The sequence below is a fragment of the Protopterus annectens genome, chromosome 5.part1 (assembly GCF_019279795.1).
Source record: "Protopterus annectens isolate FY-2018-M chromosome 5.part1, PAN1.0, whole genome shotgun sequence".
Lineage (NCBI taxonomy): Eukaryota > Metazoa > Chordata > Ceratodontiformes > Protopteridae > Protopterus > Protopterus annectens.
In genome coordinates, this window is record NC_056736.1 from 426,695,008 (window position 1) to 426,717,660 (window position 22,653).

Consider the following 22,653-nt stretch of genomic DNA (forward strand, 5'->3'; position numbering starts at 1 on the left):
AGAGCTCAGAAGTGCTTGCAATGCTAATAGCACTGCTCTCATCTCCAAGACATTGACATGCAAATGGGTCTCGTGATCCTGCCACATGCCTTGGACAGTCCTGCTAAGATAATGCCCCCCCCACCCGATCTGGGAGGCATCCGTGGTTACCGTGGCAACTGGAGAAGATGGGACAAAGGGCTTGCCCACGTTGAGATGCTGGCCTGAAGCCACCAGCGTAGATCCCGCCTGCACGTGTCCGTAATCAGAATGAAATGGGAGAGTGAGAGATGCTGCAGTGACCACTGGGCGAAAGGCAGCCACTGAAGAACCCTCATGTGTAGTCTGGCAAGGGGAACTAGCATGATTATGGCAGCCATGGTCCCTAATACTGGAGGACCACCTTTTGCCCTGACCTTTCTCAATGATAGTAAGGCATAGACCTGCTGTTATAGAGGCTGAATTCTCTCTTCTGGTAAGAAGGCCCTCAAGAGCACCGTATCTAGTTCGGCGCCGATAAAAGTGACATGCTGCAAAGGCAACAAGGCAGATTTTTTCCAATTTAGAGTAATTCCTAACCACTTGCATAGTGTAATGGTGGCGTCCCTGGTCTGTAACAATAGATGCCTGGTGGTGGCAAAAAGGAGCCAGTCATCCAGGTACAGAAACACTTGGGATCCCAGATGTCTCAAGTGAGCCATTACCACTGTCATGCATTTGAACACCCTGGGGGCTGTGGTGAGACCAAAGGGCAGAGCGCGAAAAGTACAGTTTTGTACCTACCATAAATGTAGATGTTCGAAGATCCACATTGCTGCAGTCCTTACATATGGGTAGTCCGCTGTCCTCGGTCGGCCCGAATACCAAAGTATTAGGCTGACGTCGGTCAAGGCGCTTAGAACTGACATCAGGACGTCAGGGTACAAAAGCGCATGACCGACGTCATTTCCTCAGTCTTTTCTTGCCCCAGATGTCAGAAGGCCCTAACAAGAAAGGCCAAAGCCAAAAACCAGCAAAACCTAACCAACCACCCATGCACTAACCATATATACACTATGTACAACACAAACCACACCACCACCTTCAACAACAGAGGGGAAGGAGGGAGGGTAAACTGGACTGCAGCAATGTGGATCTTCGAACATCTACATTTATGGTAGGTACAAAACTGTACTATGTTCTTCATCTCACAATGCTGCAGTCCTTACATATGGGTAGAATCCCAAAGCAGAGGTAAGGGAGGATGGCAAAACTATAAGGAATTAGGAGCTGCCAACATGCCTTGCAAAATTGCAGTTGCAAATCCAGCCCTAGATTTAGAGTAAAGTGGAAGGTGGTAATGCTTAGAGAAAGTATGCACTGAACTCCAAGTAGCTGCTTCCAAAATATCTTTAGTAGCCACCCCTTAAAAGGCTGTAGAAGTGGCAGTAGCCCTAGTGGAATGAGGCCTAATCCCAGCTGGAATCTCCTTACCATGATGGGAATAACAGAAAGCAATACAAAACCCAATCCACTTAGAAATAGTTTGTTTTGAAACAGGTTTGCCCTGAGAACCCAAAGCAAAAGAAACAAACAACTGCTGAGACTGCCTGAACCCTTTAGTTCTGCTCAAATAATATCGCAACAGTCTGTGTATATCCAAAGTGTGCAAAATCCTTTCCCCTTTATTTTGGGGGTTTGCATAAAAAGTAGGCAAATGAATAGTTTGGTTTAAAGCCACACTAGAAACCACTTTAGGCATAAAAGAAGGGTTAGTACGCAAAGACACCTTGTCCTTGTGAAAAATTAAGAAAGGCTCAACTGCCATAAGGGCCTGTAATTCAGAAACCCTTCTCGCAGAGGTAATGGCCAACAAAAAAGCAGTCTTCCAAGATAAATATTTCAACTCTGCCGATGCTGCAGGCTCAAAAGGTTGCAGAGTGAGCTTCTCCAACACAAAATTGAGATCCCAAGCAGGAGTAGGAGCTCTACGTGGGGGTCTTATATTTTTTGCCCCTCTAAGGAATTGTTTAAACAAAGGCTGAGAAAATAATGGTGGATCACAGTCATAGTGAGCAGAAATTGCTGCAGCATGAACCTTTATAGAGGAGAAGGACAAACCTTTGTCCAATAACTCAGTAAGGTATTGAAGCGCAACACTTAAATTAGGTTTAGAAACATCAAAATCCTTTGCAGTACTCCAAAATAAAAATCTCCTCCATTTAGCTGTGTAAACTTTCCTTGTACTAGGCCTTCTGGCCTCCAAAATAACATTCAAAACTTGTTGTGGAAGCTGAGACCCTCCAGGGTTTAAAACAGAATATGCCAGGCTGTCAGATGTAGAGAATGAAGATTGACATTGAGTAAATGACTGTTCTCTTGAGACAGCAAGTGAGGAATCGAAGGCAAAGGCCATGGAGGCTTCTGTACCAGACTTCTCAGTAATGGGTACCAGTGCTGTCGAGGCCAATCTGGAGCTATTAAAATCATGTTTGGCTTGTCCTGTCTGACCTTCAGCAGTACCTTTGGGAGGAGAGGCAGAGGTGGAAAGGCATACACGTGAAGATTGCTCCAACTGAATGAGAGAGCATCCACTTTCCAAGCCGAGGGATGAAACCTTTTTGTGCAAAACTTTGGCAACTGGTAATTTAGTGGAGAAGCGAACAGATCTATGTCTGGAGTTCCCCATAACACTGTCAATCTCTGAAATACATGAGGATCCAATTTCCACTCGTGGGGATCCATAATTTTTCTGCTCAACACATCTGCTAAGGAGTTCTGTGCTCCTGGCAGAAACCTTGCCTGAAGATTTAGCTGTAAACTGAGAGCAGTCTCCCACAAAATCATTGCTTGTCTGCACAGAGGATAAGAATGCGTTCCCCCTTGCTTGTTGATGTACCACATGACAGTTGTGTTGTCTGTTTGAATCAACACCTGCCCTGGAAGAAGTAAATCCTTGAAAGCCATCAATGCAAATTGGACTGCTAACATCTCCTTCAAGTTGATATGTAGATGTTGAAGTCTGGCAGGCAACGTGTCTTGTACCCATTTTCCATTCAGATGAGCTCCCCAAGCTTTGTCTGAGGCATCTGTCGTTAAAATCTGACTCGCCTCTGGCCGGGTCACAGAGAGTCCCTTGTTTAGGTGACATTCCTGAGACCACCACAAAAATTCCTTTTGAATGCAAGGTATTATTTGAATGACAGTGTCCAAATCTTGGCAGTGCTGTGTCCATACATTCTTGAGATACCATTGTAGCTTCCTCATATGCAGTTTGGCATTGGGAAGTACCAGAATACAAGATGCCATGAACCCCCAAGGCTTGAAGGACTGTCTTTGCAGTCAGCCTGGACTGATGAGACAACTGATGGAAGTAAAGAGAAAGATTCTTTTGTTTGTCCGGGGTCAAAAAGGCCATCTGGGATGCTGTATTCAGTCTCACACCCAGAAAGCACATGTCCTGAGAGGGTACTAGACTGGACTTTATTTCGTTCACAGAATACCCCAGGCATCTTAGCACTGCCATCACATACTGTAAATGATGAAGAAGTTCGTCCTTTCCTTGAGCCAGTATCAGGCAATCGTCCAAATAAGGATAGATCTGTATTCCTCTTAGCCTGAAAAAAGCTACCACTGGAGCCAGAACCTTCGTGAACACTCTGGGCGCAGTAGATAAGCCAAAGGGCAATGCAGAGAACTGATAATGTGAAGTCCCAGCCCGAAAACGCAGATACTTCCTGTAACTGGGCCTGATAGGAACATGAAGGTAAGCCTCCTTGAGATCCAGGGTCACCATCCAGTGATCTTTGCCCAGCAGAGGTAAAAGCTGTTGTAACGTTAACATCTTGAACTTGGGAATGTCCAGATATGTGTTGAGGATGGATAAATCCAAAATTGGTCTCCACGTGTTTCCTTTCTTTGGTACTAGAAACAGGAGAATAAAATCCTAGGCCCACTTCTGGCAGAGGAACCGGTTGTATGGCCCCTATTTGAAGTAGTAGAGAAATTTGTTTGCGAGCCTCTAGTCTTTGCCGAGGAGGAACGTCCGGCATGCCTTTGAAAGGAGGCAAGGTATGGAAATAAAACTTGTAACCCTGGTGTATGATATCCAATACTCATTTGTCTTGGGTAACCAACATCCAATTTTCCTTGAAGAGTGCTAACCTTCCTCCCAAAGGTGCTGCCAGGCAAGAAGGATCTGGCAGCTGAAAAAGTAGGTCATTGGGCCTGTTTACGAAAGGACTGGCCCCTGCCCTCACCCGAAGATTGTGCAGGGAACTCCTGTTCTAGGCCTGAAAGAACTCTGAGCTCTGCCCCTACCACGTCTAGATCTACCCCTAGACTGAGAATCATAAGAAGGATACGTCCACCCCCTAGCAGGCCAATTCCTACTAAATTTCGGAGGCTGAACTTGCAAAAAATCTTTAACAGTCTGCATAGACTTAGCCTTGTCTTCCATTTTCTTCAAGACTGACTCCACAGGTGAACCAAACAACACATCAGACTGCAAAGGAGCATCCAAAATCCTTGTCTTAACATGGTCAGATAAATTCTTATCCTTCAACCAGGCGTGCCTGCGAAGAACTGAGCCAGTGGCAGCCACCCAAGAAGATGCCTGCACAGCATCAAAACCACACTGTAATGAATGCTCACCCACCTGTTCAGAGACATGCACCAAATCTTGCAATTCTTTACACTCAATGCCTTCCGCCAGAGCATCCACCTTAGACTTCAATTGAGAAAGAAGAAAGTTTTGATATTTCAACATATGAAACTGGCAATTCAAAGCCCTCATAGCTAAGGTAGAAGATGTATAGACCTTCTTTCCCCATCTATCCAAAGCTCTGGCTTCTTTATCTAGAGGAACCGGATTTTTCACAATAGAGGCCTTCACACCCTTAGGTCCCTGACTAATAGTTTCTGGGTCCGCCCTAGGACTCTTATAAAGATATTTGTGAGCCTCAGGCACCCTGTAATACCTATCCGGCTTAACAGGAGCAGGCGGCAGAGAATCAGGATTAAGTGAAGCCTCTGCAAACACATCTTCCACAACATCCAGAACAGGGGGTATAGCCAAAGGCCTATGCTGGGGTAACAGCAAAAACTCCCTAAGCCTTTTCCTAGAATCAGAGAAGTCCTGACCTTCCCACTTAAAATGTTCCCTCATAGAATGAAGTGTCTCTGAAAAAGAAAAATCCTTTGGAGGAGAAGCAGAAGGAGTGGAATCCTCTGCATCAGAATCAGAATAAGGAGTATACTCCTGCAAGTCTTCAACCGAAGACTCTGAAACATCCGAAGCCTGTTCAAAACTTCCCAACTCTGGCTCCACTCTAGGCCTCGAAGGGAGGGGAGTACAGTAACTTGAGAAGCCCCTTCAGCCTGACCTGCCTCCTGAGAGACTACTTCCTGCAAAATCAAAGTCTCCCCCTGAGACTCCAGAGAAGTCTCCGTCGGAACCACCGGTTCCACTGAAGCCTCTAAAGAACCGGCGTCCGAAACGGACGACTCACCTTGCCTGGGTTTAACTGCTTTGTCTTTGCGCTTCTTCGCAGAAGCGGGCGCCGGAGAATCCGACGGCATATTATAATTGCACCGCTTCCCAAAGACCAGCCTAGCACAATCTAACCTTCGCTTAATAGTGCGTTTATTGAACCTAGCACAAAAGCGACACCCAACAATGTCGTGCTCAGGCCCCAAACAAGGAATACACAAAGAATGATAATCCCTATGCGGTATCTATTTCCCACAAGAAATACAGTTATTCACTTTTTCTGACATCCGGTAAAAACACTGAGGCAAGAAAAAACCAAAATAATCCCCAACGGGGTACTTAGCCAACTTGGATTCGGTCTGAAACTCCGAATTCGAAAAATTTCAGAATGCCGAACGGCACTTGCAACGCTGCTTCTGCATCGGACCATGCGGCAAAAAAGACTGAGGAAATGACGTCGGTCATGCGCTTTTGTACCCTGACGTCCTGATGTCAGTTCTAAGCGCCTTGACCGACGTCAGCCTAATACTTTGGTATTCGGGCCGACCGAGGACAGCGGACTACCCATATGTAAGGACTGCAGCAATGTGAGATGAAGAACATCTGAAAATGACTGGCTCCCAGCCAGAAGCGTAAATGACTTCTCGATGCCCTGTCCATCTTGATATGGTAGTAAGCATCTTTGAGGTTGATGGAGCACATCCACATATCTTTCCCTAACAGAGGGAGTATTGACTGTAAGGTGACCATGCGGAACTTGGACTTTTGTACATGAAGGTTCAATCAGCTGAGATCCAAGATGGGTCTCAGGTCCTGTTCTTTTCAGCACCAAAAATAATTTGGAGTAAGTCCCTAATCCTACTTGGTCTGCGGGGACAGGCTGGATAGCTCCCTTTTGAAAGCAACTTTTTATTTCTAAAGTTGCGGAATCCCTGTGACTGGGTGGAACGTCTGGGATTCTCTTGGATGGCGGGGGAGGAGAAGAGAAGGGGATATGATAACCTCTGGAAATTATCTTTAATACACACTCGTCTCGAATGACTTCTTGCCAGGCTTTTGGGTATAAAGAAATGCAACCCCCGACCGGCTCCAGAGATGCAAAGTCGGGCCTCCCTTCAGGAGCGATGGTAGGGAGAAAGTACAGTTGTGTACACCTACCATAAATGTAGATGTTCGAGTGTCTTCACTGTTGCAGTCATAACTGTAGGGTGCTCCTGCCGGCAGGCAGCCCGAGGTCGGCCAGAATCCCAAAGTCTGGGTCCGGCGTCGGCTGTACAAACTAGTAACCTGACGTCAGTACGCTCTGGTACATAGCCCTCAGCCAACGCCATCTTCTCCAGCCTTTCTTGCCCTAGATGTCAAAAGTCCCCAATAAATCAAAAATGAATCCAACAAGGAAACACAAATACACCACAAAAGAGAAAAAGAGGGGATAGGAGGGAGGGAAACACCGACTGCAACAGTGAAGACACTCGAACATCTACATTTATGGTAGGTGTACACAACTGTACTATGTTCATCGTGTTTCACTGTTGCAGTCATAACTGTAGGGTGGAATCCCAAAGCAGTGAAAAAGGGAGGAGGTTTAGACAGAAGAAGGGGCAGCAAGAAGACCCTGCAAAACAGCAGAGGCAAAGCCTGCCCTGGTCTTAGAATACAAAGGGAGATTGTAGTGCTTGGAAAAAGTATGCACAGAACTCCAAGTGGCAGCTTCAAGATATCCTTGGTAGGAACTCCTCTGAGAAAAGCTGTAGAAGTAGCAGCTGCTCTAGTAGAATGACTTCTCACAGTACCTGGAAACTGTTTCCCATGATGAGTGTAACAAAATCTTATTCCATAAGAAATCCATTTGGAAATAGTTTGTTTGGAAATAGCCTTTCCAAGAGAACTGGAGGCAAAAGAAACAAACAATTGGTTAGATTTTCTGAACTCTTTAGTCTTGTCCAAGTAAAATCGTAACTGTCTATGCACGTCCAAGGAATGCAAAATCCTTTCCCCTTTATTTTGAGGATTAGGAAAGAAGGTAGGAAGGTGAATTGTTTGATTTAAAGCCACTTTCGAAATCACATTGGGCATGAAAGTAGGATTGGTCCTCAAGGATACTCTTTCCTGGTGGAAAGGTATGGTTCCACAGCCATGAGAGCTTGCAACTCTGAGACCCTTCTGGCAGAAGTCAAAGCCAACAAAAGAACTGTCTTCCAAGATAAAAACTTAATATCTGAAGATGCAGCAGGCTCAAAAGGAGGCAAAGTAAGCTTTTCTAAAACATAATTAAGATCCCAAGCAGGAGCAGGAGGGGTCCTGGGAGGTCTTAGATTCTTGGCCCCTCTCAAAAACTGTCTCACCAAAGGATATGAAAAAACAGGAGGATCAGTATTGAAATGAGCAGAAATAGCAGAAGCATGAATCTTAATGGAAGAAAAGGAAAGCCCATTAGACAAAAGCTCCGAAAGGTAAAGCAAAATAGAAGAGAGATCAGGCACCAGTGGGTCCAAGCCTCGGTCCTGCATCCAAATACAAAATCTCTTCCATTTAGAGGCATAGGATTTCCTAGTGCTAGGCCGTCTAACTTCCAAAAGAACATCCAAAACTTGTTTGGGAAAACTAGAAGAAATCAAATTCCTTTGAAGAGCCAAGCTGCCAGGCAAAGGGTCTTGAGATTGGAATGTAGCAACTGACCCTGATGCTGGGACAGAAGAGAAGGGCTCAGAGGGAGAATCCAAGGAGGCTCCAAAAACAGGTGCTTTAAAGTTGGATACCAAAACTGTCGAGGCCAATTTGGAGCAATCAAGATGAGGAACTTGGGCTTGTCCTGTTTTATCTTCAGTAATACCCGAGGAAGTAGAGGAAGAAGAGGGAAGGCATACCCCGAAAGGCTTCTCCAGCTGAAGGACAGGGCATCCACTTTCCAAGCTGTTTTGTGGAAGGACCTGGTGCAAAAGAGAGGCAGCTGATGATTGAGATGGGATGCAAACAGATCTATCTGGGGACATCCCCAAACTGCAGTAATCCTGTTGAATAAGTTGGTGTCTAGCATGATCTAAAATGTTTCTGCTCAGGCTGTCTGCTAAGAGATTCTGTTCTCCTGGGATGAATTGAGCTTGGAGATGTAGATTTAGATTTAGAGCTGTGTCCCATAAAGCCATAGCTAGTCTGCAAAGGGGGTACGAATGAGAACCCCCCTGCTTGTTTATGTACCACATGACTGTGGTGTTATCTGTGCAAATCAAAAGAGGCCCTGGATGCAAAAGGTTCTTGAAGGCTAGAAGAGCATTTTGAACTGCCAACATTTCCTTCAGATTGATGTGCCAGTGAAGATGGTCCTTTGTCCAGGTTCCCTGCTGGCAATTGCCTAGAAAATGTGCTCCCCAAGCATAATCCGAGGCGTCCGTGGTTATGATTTGAGATGGTTGAGGAAAACGGAAAGGCTTTCCTTCGTTTAAAGCACACACCCTGGACCACCAAAGGAACTCCTTCTGGAGGCAGGGGATCAGAGGAATCAGAGTGTCCAGATCGTGGTAATGCTGTGACCATACACTTTTCAGATAGCATTGAAGCTTTCTCATATGAAGCCTTGCATTTGGAATCAACAGAATGCAGGAAGCCATGTAGCCCAGTGCCTGCAAAAATTTCCTTGCAGTGAGCTGTGTTAGAGTTGCTAAAGTCTTGAAAATTAAAGCCAGCTGTATTTGTTTTTCTGGAGTGAGGAAGGCCCTTTGTAAGGTTGTATTTAAGAGGGCTCCCAGAAATACCATTTGTTGAGAAGGGATCAAATGTGACTTTTTTGTGTTCACTGAGAATCCCAGTAGAAGGAGAAGACGTTGAACAAAATCCAGATGTTGAAGTAAAAGATCCTTGCTGTCTGCCTGAATAAGGCAGTCGTCCAAATAGGGGTAAATCTGAATCCCCTGAAGTCTGCAATAAGCCACTGCTGGTGCCAGGCACTTGGTAAAGACTCTGGGCGCAGTAGATAAACCAAAGGGCAGTACAGAGAATTGAAAGTGTCTCGAACCTGCCTTGAATCTGAGGAATTTCCTGCGTTCCTGCCTGATGGGAATGTGTAAATAAGCTTCCTTTAGGTCCAATGTCACCATCCAGGTGTCCTGAGAGAGCATTGGAATCAGCTGCTGCAGAGTAAGCATCTTGAATTTTGGAATTTCCAAAAAGGTGTTTAACACAGAAAGGTCCAGAATAGGTCTCCATGAGCTTTGTTTTCTTGGAACCAGAAAACGTCTTGAATAAAAACATTTTCCCATCTCTGAGAGTGGAACAGGCTCTATGGCTCTCATGGCCAGAAGAGCATCCACTTGATTTAAGGCCTCTGACCATTGATGTTTTGGCAGATCTGGCCAACCGAAAGCCCTTGGCAGGGTATGAAAGTGGAATTTGTAGCCTTTTAAAATCACGTCCAATACCCATTTGTCCTGGGTAATATGAGTCCAATTTCTGTAAAAAAGAGAAAGTTTTCCTCCGAGAGGGGCATCCAGGTAAAGAGGTCCTGTAGCCCAACCGAGAGAGTCATTGAGTTTGCTTTCTTTGACTGTCTTCTCCCCTTCTAGGTGAAGAAGCAGTCCATTGCCTCGATCTGTAGGAGGCCTGAGCTTGGCCACGACCTCTGGAGCGTCTATATCTTCCCCTTTGAGGCCTGTCAGACGTGGGAAAGGACCAATTTTTGGAGGGCCAATTCCTGGAAAATCTAGGAGGCTGAACTTGCAAGAAGTCTTTCACAGTTTGCATAGATTTTGCCTTTTCTTCCATCTTTTTAATAACCTCCTCAGCCTTAGATCCAAAAAGAACATCATGTTGAACAGGGGCATCTAATAATTTAGCCTTAACCTGTTCAGGTAAACTTTGTTCACGAAGCCAAGCATGTCTCCTGATAACAGTACCAGAGGCTGCGGCCCTGCAAGAAGCATCCAAAGCATCAAAACCACAATGCAAGCTATGTTTGTTCAGTTGTTCAGTTGCATGCAATACATCCTGTAGTTCCTTATCTTCTGCACATGCAGGAAGAGAAGCAAGCTTTTGCTTTAAAACAGACAAAAGAAATTGCTGATACTTAAACATATGAAACTGGCAATTTAAAGCCCTAACAGAAAGGGTAGCAGAAGTATATACCTTTTTACCCCACCTGTCTAAGGCACGAGAATCCTTCTCAGAGGGAATAGGATTCTTAGAAGTAGCAACTTAAATAGCCTTAGAGCCCAATTTAAAGCCCTAACAGAAAGGGTAGCAGAAGTATATACCTTTTTACCCCACCTGTCTAAGGCACGAGAATCCTTCTCAGAGGGAATAGGATTCTTAGAAGTAGCAACTTTAACAGCCTTAGAGCCCTGAGAAATAGTTTCAGGATCCGCAGAAGGGTTCTTAAATAAGAACAAATGAGACTCAGGAACCCTATAAAATCTATCAGGCTTAGAAGGAGCAGGAGGCATGGAATCAGGATTCAAATTAGCCTCAGAAAAAGCATCATCCACAATGTCAAGAACAGGAGGGATAGCCAAAGGCCTACGTTGAGGAAGAAGAAGAAATTCTCTAAGCCTCTCCTTGGAAGCAGAATAATCCTGACCTTCCCAATGAAAATGTTCCCTCATCTCATGTAAGGTTTCCCCAAAAGAAAAATCTTCAGGCGGAGAGGCAGAGGGCAGAGAGTCCTCAGCATCCGAATCCTCATAAGGAGGAAAACAATATTCCTGATCAGAGGAAGAGACAGAAGATATAGAAGCCTGGTCAGAGGAATCCATAGGAACATCCTGTCGAGGCCTTTTCTCAGAGGGGGGGGTGAGAACCCCTAATCATTGTAAGCAAATCCTCAGCCATCCTTAACAATTGCTTCTGTGTCCTGGGAGTAGATTCAGAAGTAGCCTGAGCAGGAGCTTTAGACTTAACAGGAGTCTTTGTCTTTGCCTTTGAAATAGTAATGTGAGTAGGCCTGAATACCCCCTCAGAAGCCGGTACCTGCACAGCAGTTCCGGACCCATCTGAGGGAGCAACGTCCGAAGGTCCTGCAGCAGATAAAATAGTAGGCCTTGATGGCTCCCCATGGGAGTCCGTATCGGCCATCGGTTCAGAAGTGGCGGACGACAGGGGCTGCAAAAGCGCCTCACTGACGGCAGCCGAACCGGACGCTGGCTCCAGCTGCAACGAGTCCTGTTTGGACCTCGGAGGCCTGTCCTTGTCTTTGCGCTTCTTTTGAATTGCGGTAGTGTCCAACGACATTCTATAATTGAAGCATCTGCCAAAGTAATTTAGAGCCCAGTCGTACCTGCGCTTGATAGTACGAGAATTGAACCTGGCACAGAATCGACAACAAGAAACGTCGTGGTCAGGGCCTAAGCAAGGTAGACAGTAAGAGTGGAAATCTTTATGAGGTATTTGTTTTCCACACGTAATACAATTATTAACTTTTTCTGACATCGGAGGAACAAGAAAAAGATTCTAACGGGTACTTAGCTTTGAGAAGAGAAGTAAGAACTTCGGACCGACAACAACCAAATACGCTGTTCGAAAATCACCAACCAACGACTTGCGAGCTGCTTTCCACCGCACGGCAAGAAAGACTGGAGAAGATGGCGTCGGCTGAGGGCTATGTACCAGAGCGTACTGACGTCAGGGTACTAGTTTGTACAGCCGACGCCGGACCCAGACTTTGGGATTCTGGCCGACCTCGGGCTGCCTGCCGGCAGGAGCACCCTACAGTTATGACTGCAACAGTGAAACACGATGAACATCCATGAAAGGAATCACGGTCCCCCGGGTTACGCAGGCCTCCTCTGCCTCTAGGGAGGCGTCTACCTGAATTTCCACCCCCTCCCCTGCCTCCAGAGGGGGAATCACTTTGTGCACCCTGAAAAAACCTCTGCGACGTCCTGAACCACATTTTCCCACCCTTCTGGCCCTTGGGGTAAGATCTAGAAGGCATGGAAAAACTGACTCCCACGGCAGACAGGGTTTTTCCTTCTTGCTCGCACCTAGTGAGAGTGTCCTTCACCTTGGTTCTGAACAATGATGAACCATCAAATAGGGCATTAGTGAATGTAGACTTGAAGGCCTCCTTGAAATTGCACAGAAGCATCCAGGAGTGTCTCCTAAGAGAGGCTCCAGAACCCGCAGCCCTACTCGCTCCATTGGCTGCATATGAGATCAGCCTCATGGAGGAGTTGGTAAGGGAATTTAAGGTAGACATCTGTGCATTGACCTTCTGTGCCATGGCATCAGAAAATGTACCCTGTAGAAAATCTCCTAGCTCTTTTAGGAGATCTCTCTGGAGCCTCATAAAATGCATCAAATAGTTCAGCGACCTCAATGTAAAGGCTGCTGAGGTAAACACACACTTCCCATACTTGTCCATAGCCCAGGACTCCTTGTTAGGAGGATGGACGGTAGACAAAGTTGCAGCAAGTTCCTTCTTGGTGGCTGCAGCCACCACCATGGCATCTACTGGAACACCTTTAGATAGATACTCCTTGTCAGAGGGGGTGGACAAAAACTTATCTGGTCTCCTTGGGGCCAGTTCCACAATGTCAGGAGTTTCCCACACCTTTCGACAGACAAGGTCTAATACCTCATCAGAAGGGGGAGAAACCCAAGAGGTGGAAGGTTGAAACCCAAAAGCCTTCAGGAACACTGACTCCTCATCAGAAGGGGATTTGGATGGCCAGCCGCCTCTCTGCTTCAAGATCTCCAGGATATCTGAAAAAGAGACATCTTCAGAAGATGACTTGGGGGACCCCTCTGACTCCTCAAGGTCAGTATCGGACGTGAGGGACTCATCCGGGGAGTCAAGGTGTTTCCTCACAATCTCTTTCTGGCGGGCTCCTCAGGCAAAAACTCTGGGGAGATGTCAGAAAGTTGGGAACCACTCATGGAGGAATCCTGAGGCTTAGGGTCTCCGCTGCCCATGGATAGAGCATGATCTGAAACTGACACTGGTGCTGGAGGGGGCAGAGTATTGGTGCTGTAGGATGCAGTTGACGACCTGGCCAGCACACTCCTCATAACCTTGAAGGCTGATCCCCCTGGATCCAAAGGCCAACTAACTGAAGATGAAACAGTAGTAGCCCTCGGCGCCGAGGAGATGAGGTCCGAAGCCGATGTCGGGTCCAAGCTCACTCGGGCCAAAGCACCAACAGGAAGGCTCAGAAACGATGAAGATCGATCCAAGACCTCCCCCTCGGGTCCGACCGGAGAACCGTGAACCCTCGACCCCGTGGATGGAGCCGATGGGGTCGGAGTGGAAATCGGAACTGAGAGGCCAGGCGAGGCTACTGGAACAGACCTAACGGTGCCCAACGGCACCGACAACTCTGGCTCCAAAGGCCGAGAAAGGCTTGGAGGAGGAACAACAAAGGATGAAGAGGCCATAAGCTCCGGAGCCAACTGGGTCGGAGCTGAAATCAATTTGGCCAACACCAATGACTGAAGCAGTTTCTTCACTACCCTATCAATGTCCTCATTGGAAATGGTCCTGAAAGACCTGGAAGATAAAGTAGGAGATCTAGATCTCCCTACAGAAGGGGACTTGCGTGAAGGAGAACCTGGTCAAAAAACTGGAGACCGGCTCCGAACCAAAATATCCGTCAACGACTCCTAAAGGCTGGGAGCCGATACAGACTTAGTCAAGAGACTTCTTTCGGCACTGAGGGCAATAGAACCGAAGAAGGAGAAGCTGTTCTAGCAACTTTCTCTGACTGCTCCGAAGAAACAGACGAAGCCGGAGAGCGCTTCATGGAAGTCTTTTTGTCCTTTTTAGCTGGAGAGGATAACGCACTGGAAGACTTAGCCAAGTCTTCTTCGAAGGAGTGTTTAAGCAGTCCTTTCAAAATGAGCTTGTTTTTCCTCTCCTGTAGCACACGGGGACTGAAGGAATGACAAAAAAAGCAGGACTCTTGGAAGTGAATAGCCCCCAAGCAGTACATGCACACTGAGTGCCCTTCAGTTAAAGACATTTTATTGCTGCATTCAACACACTTTTTAAAGCCCAAAGGCCTGTGTTCCTTAGGATCCTTAGACATGCTGAAAGGAACAAGTTAATACGTACACACACTAGACCCAACTAACAAGAAACAGAGCCTCTAACTCAAACGGCCAAGAAACCGTCGGGAAAACAACAGAGAGGACTAGGGTCCTCTAACTTAAATGGGCCAAGCCCGGGGAAACAAAGGCAGGAAAGCACCACTAGCCAGACACAACACTAAATGCTAACAGAATGGAGCATCAAACCAAAGACCACACAGAAACAATGGGGAGGACTAGGTCCTCTAACTTAAATGGGCCTAGCCTGTGGGGAAAGGAAAATGAACGGGATATCCAAACAGCCAGACAAGGGCACAAAAAACAACCAGAGAAACAAATACAGGCAGTAAAACACCACTATCACACCCACAGAACTATGAAAATAGCTTTTTTGAGCAACAAGTCAGCAGTTTGTAAAAGTTTTATAAACAATATACTTAGCCACGGCCAAAAGCGAGACCACGTCTGAGCTTAATGAGCAGCAAATGAGATCTGGAGAATAGACCTGTTGCACGATGGGATACCTTTTAACCACGAGCCAATTGAAGACTTCGAGCTACAGTATGGCCGAGGTTCGGCTCCGAACTCACGGGTAAGAATGAAGGCGAGATTGGACTACATAACATCAATTAAGTTTAGTTTGCTTCTTGGAAACTGCCGTACATAGATTTCAACTGAAAGTATTGCTTCTTTTGCACTTATGCAACTGAATGCGGAATTTAGCTGTAGAAGTTCATTTAGTAGTGTGATTACATCAACATTTGCAGCAGCAGATCAGACATACTATGGGCTCAGTATAACAGATTTCAACTGAAAGTATTGCTTCTTTTGCACTTATGCAACTGAATGTGGAATTTAGCTGTAGAAGTTCATTTAGTAGTGTGATTACATCAACATTTGCAGCAGCAGATCAGACATACTATGGGCTCAGTATAACAGATTTCAACTGAATGTACTGCTTCTTTTGCACTTATTCAACTGAAGGTGGAATTCAGCTGTAGAAGTTCCTTTGGTAGTATGATTACATTAGCCAGACATACTATCTGCTCAGTACAAGTAGAGTGAAGCAGGTGGATGGAGAGGAGTACATCTGGGTCATGGGGTAGAGAAGTAAAGGGATATTTCACAGCAACACAATTAAGGCTCATACATAACACAAGCAGAAAGCTATGAATCAATGTGGAAAGGGATGATGATGAAAGAAGGGGGAAATTCAATAAATAAGAAGAGAGTGGGATTTTGGATGCAGATGCTTAATATACAGATTATTATAACCATAAAGTAGTAGAAAACAGTTTAAGAACTAAGCCAGCACAAGAACTGAAAAAAAGTAGTTTTTGCTGATAGGGATTACTGCATTTAAGGGTACAGAGAGAATAGGCAAGAGGGGGCAGAAATTTATCTGAGAAAACTGGCAAAGGAACTACGGTATTGGGAGCAAATAACTGCAGAAGGAAAGAATGGGAAGAGGCCAAGAAGACATCTAGACTGCAGGCTAGAGACTGTCTTCCCTATCAGGGATTGATATCAGAGTATAGGCAAAGAAAAACCGATAGGAAAACCCTAAGTGAAAGACCTGCTCTGGTATTGTTTTTAGTTGAATCTACAACAGAAGCGGCTGTTAAAAAAGGGATAATTAGCAGGGTATATAAAATATTGCACAATAACTACAGGAATTAGAGAAGGTTAAAAAAGATTGGGAAAACAGTAGATAACCAATTCACAAGAAAACAATGGGAGGAAATATGTATGGCTCCCAAGTATGCAACATGATTTTTGCTTGAAAGTGTTTGCATAAGTACTTTTAAAGCCCAAACAGACTCCAAACAATTTTTTCCTCAGGTAGATGGCAAATGTAGGAGTGATGGGAAAGACGGAGGTAACTGGGAGGAAATGTTTTGGGAGTATAATCAGTTGTCACAGTTAAAAAATTCCCTACATAGTACTCTTCCAGAAATACGGGGTGACCAAATGGATGTAACTAAGGAAATGATTTTTTGAGCTGGGACACTGAATTGCCTAAAACATAGTAAGGCCTTGTTAAGTTTGATTCTGGTGGCTGCCAAAAACAATTACTAAAAATGGAAATTAAATCTAAAAAAATGTATTTGAAGTACTGAATATTTTAACAGAGATAAAAGAATTGAAAGCGAGATCTTTAGAAAAGGGTAGGAGCAAATTACATAGAAAAAAAATAGAAATTGCGGAAACAATACATGCAGAGCAAAGTTTTGTAGACATGAGATTTTAGGGAAGGTAGGAATTAAGTAATTTGTGTAATTTTGGATTGAGAACAGTTACACAGAAAAAAACATATGTCACGTTAAAGGTTCGTAACTAGGAACACACTAATATGGCTTGTTTTCTTTGCCTATGTCTTAGGTGATAATTCAATAAAGGTGTTGGAAAAAAAACATTGTGCTTGTTTGCAAAGAGCTGGCTTGGTCATGAATATGGACTGCTGTTAGAAATCAAGGGTCAACCTGGCGCATTCTCACAGCTGCATGCTATCCTGACATGGGGGTAGAAGTATCTGTCATGATGTAATTGTCAGAGTGAATGTCAATCACACCCTGGGGGAGAAAGTCTTGTACAACCTGCATTTAAGAGACCTCCTACATATGTTTTGGAGTTGTAAATGTATTTTCAAACTCTGGAATTCCTTGAAGCTTCAACTACAAAAAATGGGATATCAACATTCCACACTCTCCTGGGAATTTACGATTTTGCATATTCCACCACCCAACTTGGAAAGAACCCAAAGAATTATACTAGTCAATATTTTTTTGTTGACGAAGTTATGTATAGCTTCCAATTGGTTGAACCCTTTACAGACATCATGGCAAAATTTCAAGATAGTAGCCACCAAACATATTCTAGCACATAAATTTCTAATTAGTGATCATAAGGAAAATGTAAACAATACAAAAATATGGGAACAAATCTTTAACATTGTATTAGCTTAAAGTTCCATTCCACTATTCTCTGGGAAAAACTGAATAACTGTTGAATTTTATTGAGATAAGTCTTATATGGTTACTAGTTCTTTTTTCTTCATTATTTTTTTTTAGAAGTGTATAGGTATGTATAATGATTCTATGTAACTGTTGGAAGCATTCATGTACATATTGTAAGTAGTTGGTAGTACTGTATTAGTTGTTTGGAAAAAATAAAATAAAGAATTATTATTGAAAAAAAAAAAAAAAAAAAAAGAGGATTGCCTTCAACAGGACCTGTATTTGTAGACTGGCTTCTTCTTGTGATCATATATAATTCAATACTGTTCACCAAAAAATGCCACTCACATCAAAGGCTGACCCATCTGTGGTGATCGTGACATTCTAAAGGGGTTGAAAGGAGTGCCGCAAAAATGGGTGTCTAGATGCCTGTGGTGACTGGAAGGAGAATGGGGCATCCAAAGAACCTTCAGAGACCACTGCAAGACCATCATGTAAAATCTTGCAAAAGAAACTAGAGAAATAGTTGTTGCCATGAGCCTCAAAATACTGAAGCACAATGCTGCTCTCACTGTGGGGGATGGTGATAAGAGTATGAACCTTGAAATGAAAGAACATAATCCTGTCTGGTAGAAGGCTGGCTAAAAATGACAGAGTCTAGATAGCACTAGAAGATTAATGCTTGCAATGGCTTCATCTGTGGCTTTGTGATATTCACTGTTCTTGCGAGAGCTCAGAAAAATAGTAAGAAGTCTCTAGCTACAGTGAACAACTTTCTTTAGGAACAACTGGGAAGAAAAATCTTTGCTGCCATCAGCCTGACACGTGCTGCAAGGACTGCCATGCATTTGGTGAACTCCCCAGTGCTGTGATGAATCCAAACAGAAGGGACCTCAACTGAAAGTGACTGCCTCCCACCTTGAAGCACAGTAATTTCCTGGATTTCGTGACTACTGTGATATGCAAGCAGCTGCCCTGGAGGTTCAAACAATACATCCTGTCTTTTCTGTCTAAGGAAGGAAGGATCAACTGCAATAGAACAATATGGAACTTCATCTTTGCTATTAACAGGCTTATGCCACTGTGATCAACGATTGACTTGAGGTCCTTGGTTTTCTTGGGAACCAAAAAGAACCCTGAAAATCATCTGGACTCTATAGCATGGCATGACCTCTTAGATTGCTCTCTGCATAACAGGTTTATGACTTCTAGCTTGGCCACCACCTTCCAACAGGGTACAACATTGGGGAGGTGAAGAAATAATAATCAAGGAGGGGATATGAAGGGAACTGTGTATCCTCTGGACACCATTACTCAGATCCACTTATCCTGTTTGACAGCTTATCTTGCAGGAAGGTGCAGGGTGATGTGATCCTTTACTGTCTCCAGAGCGGAAAAGTCATGCAAGTCTTTGCAGTTGAACCCTGGATGAATGTCTGATGAATTCCCAATTTTGTGGATCACATCTGTCTACAGGAAAACATCCACTGAGAAAACCTCTGCTGACAAGTTTGCTTCTACCAGAATGCTGCCTGAATGGAAGCTGTTGGCCTTTTATGAACTACACAATCTGGGTACTGTGGTGTACAGGGACAAAGCTCTGACTGCAACCTGAATTGGATTTGCAGCATAGGCACATGTTGTAGCTGTCATGAGGTAAGAGGGGAATGGTGAGGCTTTGCTTGCCTCTTATCTAGGAAAGGGAGGGGGCATTCATTTGCACATACACTCTGTGGCCTAAGTCATGGTGAAGACTAAAGCAGATAAATACTCAGCTTAAAGGAGGTCAAGGCTTTGATTACATCACAACTGGAGGCATAGATGGCAATCACAGTGCCCAGTAAATTCCAACCCCTTAATCACCTCTCAGCATGCAAAGAAGGTTAGAGCTTACTGCAAAATCTCAATTCTACTTAAATACATGGATGAAAGATTTCACTCCTAGCTAGATCGACTTTCATTCCTAGGAATAAATGGGCTATGGGACTCTCAGCTGCAAGACAAAAATGGGACTAGGAAGCAATCAGGAGGGAGAAGGCTCAATGACTAGTGCAAAGGAATGGCCCCCATACACCTGACTACCCACAATTTATGTCTCATAAAAGGCCAACAGCTTCCATCTGTCCAAGTTAGTAGTAGCTTATGTAGATGTTAAAGATACTACAGCAATTACCGGAAAGGTTAGGCAAATTTTCCCAGTGCCCTGGCTAAATTTCCCGATATAAATACCACTTTGGGTCTCCCATGAAAACAGGCCACCAGCCAACCTGGCGGTACTAACCAACTCAACAAAGAATGAATGCAATGAAAGGTGGACAAGAAAGAAAACCACATAGCATAAGCTAGGTAGTGTAATGTCCTTAGAATTCAGTCTCGATGGGCAGTGAAAGACAACTGGCTCAAAGGTGTGCACACAAAAGTAACATTCAATCACACATGCAGTCGCTATATGGCTTACAGAATAGGACACTAAAAATGCAGTAGAGGAAAGAACAACACGGCAAACAGGAGATGTGGTGCACTGCTAGATAAACAGAAGATGCAAATAAAACTGTCAGAGTCTTAAAGCACCCTAACAGAAGAGCTGGACAAAGTTGTTCTAGTCTAATGAAGGTGGATGGATGGAACAGTCCTTCCTGGAGACATTACAATGGTGCAGGCTTTAACATGCAGGTAACAAATACCACAATCAATATAGCAACCCTGAATGCATACAAAAGAAAATAAATTAAAGCTGAACAGCTGGGATGAATAACCAATTCAATTCTTCCCAGGGAATGGTGAGTGCTGGGGAAATCACCCTGTAGGGAGTTTAGGAGTTTTCTTTCAGTCGTAATAGCCTTCCTGCTTGTTGGTCAGTGGACATGGTAGAATACTTGGCTGTACTGATCTCCTTGACAGCAGATACTTCTGCACACTCAGACTGCTCAGATGAACTCCATGCACTCCCTAACCACGCTTATGATCCTGAATTCCTGAGCACTGCAGGCAAATACCAGTCCTTCCCACAGGTGATACTCAGAGCAGGACTTGGGCCACTCCATCCCTCAAACCAGATGTACAGCTTACTATGACTGAGCACTATTTTTTTGTCTTTCTCCAATTGCTGTGTCCTTTAGTACAGGAGCTACTAAAAGAACATGGACTGTGATATTGTCAGGGCTTCATGTTTTTATTGAGCCAGCTACTTTGGACTGGTTCTTTTCCAGCAAAAAATGTTTCTTCCATCATCTACAGCAAGACTCTAAAACCTGACAGTGAAAAATATGCACCAGTAACTGAAGATAAGAATGACAAAGGCCAAGTTCACCACTAACTGCTTACTGCTGGTGCCAGGCCTAAAGTCAAGACTACAGACAGAATTCTTAAATATATGCTTTGGCTAGACCAAAAGCAGAAGCCCTGTTTAGCCCATTAGCTGAAGAATACTGTTTTAAACTGGAGGAAATCAAAAGTTCAGTATTACATAAAAAGATCAGCAAACTTGATAGCTGAAAGCGGAACTTCAGAACAAAGCTTACAGAATTAGTGTAAATCATTACATGTATGCACAGAGCAAAAGAGAGTTAAAGAATCAGGTGCATGCATGCCTAAAAGGAATGAGACAATGGAGATGGATGCTGTCAGTGAAGGCTCTAGATTGCACAGTGCTAACATCTTCTGGAGGGGGGCTGCTTACTACAAAATATTGGTGAGTCACAAACACATCTGACCATACAGTAGGAACTCTGAATTTTACACCCAAGCTTTGAAAAAAAAAATAAACCTATCTCGGAGCCAAGACTGTGGGCGACCCCAGTTCTACACCTCATACGCTCACTTCTGGATAATTATAGAGTCCTATGCACCCCCAACTCAATGCCTCAACAATACTTATTATGACAAGCAAGACAACACTAAACACTAACTGCCACAACACTACTGGTCATGACAGTTGCCACTGTAGACCGCGTTCAACTGGGCATATGGATTAACACCTTAATTTCCCACTCTGAAACTGCTAAATTTCTTTGCTTATCCTCAGTGTTGTAGAACATCAAAAAGTACTGAAATCTAGGCATTCCAATGCACTGTCTCCCAACAAATACAAGTCAGAACTAAAGACTGACACTTGTTCAACTTTTCTCTGCAAAATGCCATACACTGCAGTCTACCAACTACTGACAATAAAATGTACCACCACTGCAGGCCGAGATAAAATGTTATGTTTCAAGAAGGAACATTTTTCAATTTTCTTCACAATAAAATTGGTGAGAATGAACACAACATTCACTGAAACTAAAGGCTGTATTTCAGCTGGGGAGCACTAGCATTACTCATTAAACTTCACAACAGAACTGACATGTTACTACATTTAAAATTCTGAAGTGCAGTGTGCTGGACCAATTATACAATGAATAATGCCATTCAGAATTACTTACAATTAAGAAGTGGGGCAAATGAGATGCTCTGTGAAAATGAAACTCTGCTCCCATTGTCAGCCTTTACTCTTATAGAATATTCCTCGAAGATGTCAAATATCTCCACAGGTAAGTTACATTTGGTTACCATAACATGCTCACATCCAGGTACTGCCTGCCAAGACAACATGTGCCCACTGTAATGGAGAAAAAAAATGAAAGAAAAAGTTAATTTTCCCCTCTTCTTACAGTCTGGCATGTCTAGTGCTCTCTCATTAAACAAACTGATACAAAGTGTAAAAAAACTCATGAAAACAATGACGTAGAAAGAGGGAACACACAGAATACTTACAGAAATACTAGAGTACAATGCATACTTGATTACACTATATTATACACCAATACCTGTTCAGAAATACTATGCTGAAGGTATGCTTACATGCAGACCTCTAAACCAATCGGGGACAAATTTCAAAAGAATCCGGGACAAGTCAAGAAAAAAATCAGGGACAATCAGGGACACACTTAAAAGTTTAGTGCTATTAACTTGAAACATTGATAGAATCAGAGCATATGAATTAATACACATTTTCTGATATAAAAGAAGTCTAACTCTTAATTATTGTCATTATTCATTAGGTATAACTAGTCTTGTTACGAGTGAAAACCTGCTGCTGAAAAAGGCAGGCCAAGCCATATTTACCATTTAAATCATTTGGGATTAAACTAAAATGCACGCTTCTGCAAGATGAATGCTTTCAAAAAGCTTTATTGATATGGCCAGAAACAAGCACAGCCAGTAGAAAGCTGTGTTAAAATACTGTTACCAATG

General features: G+C 44.0%; 1 protein-coding gene across 1 annotated transcript in view; it reads right to left on the reverse strand.

Annotated features, from left to right (window-relative positions):
* The window catches only part of LOC122803464 (interferon alpha/beta receptor 1-like), a 591,175-nt gene that overhangs the window by 490,740 nt on the left and 77,782 nt on the right, over nucleotides 1-22,653 (reverse strand). The window contains exon 2 of the mRNA XM_044073082.1: nucleotides 21,843-22,018. Within this exon, the coding sequence (XP_043929017.1) occupies nucleotides 21,843-22,018 (176 nt within the window). The remainder of the gene's footprint in view (nucleotides 1-21,842; nucleotides 22,019-22,653) is intronic.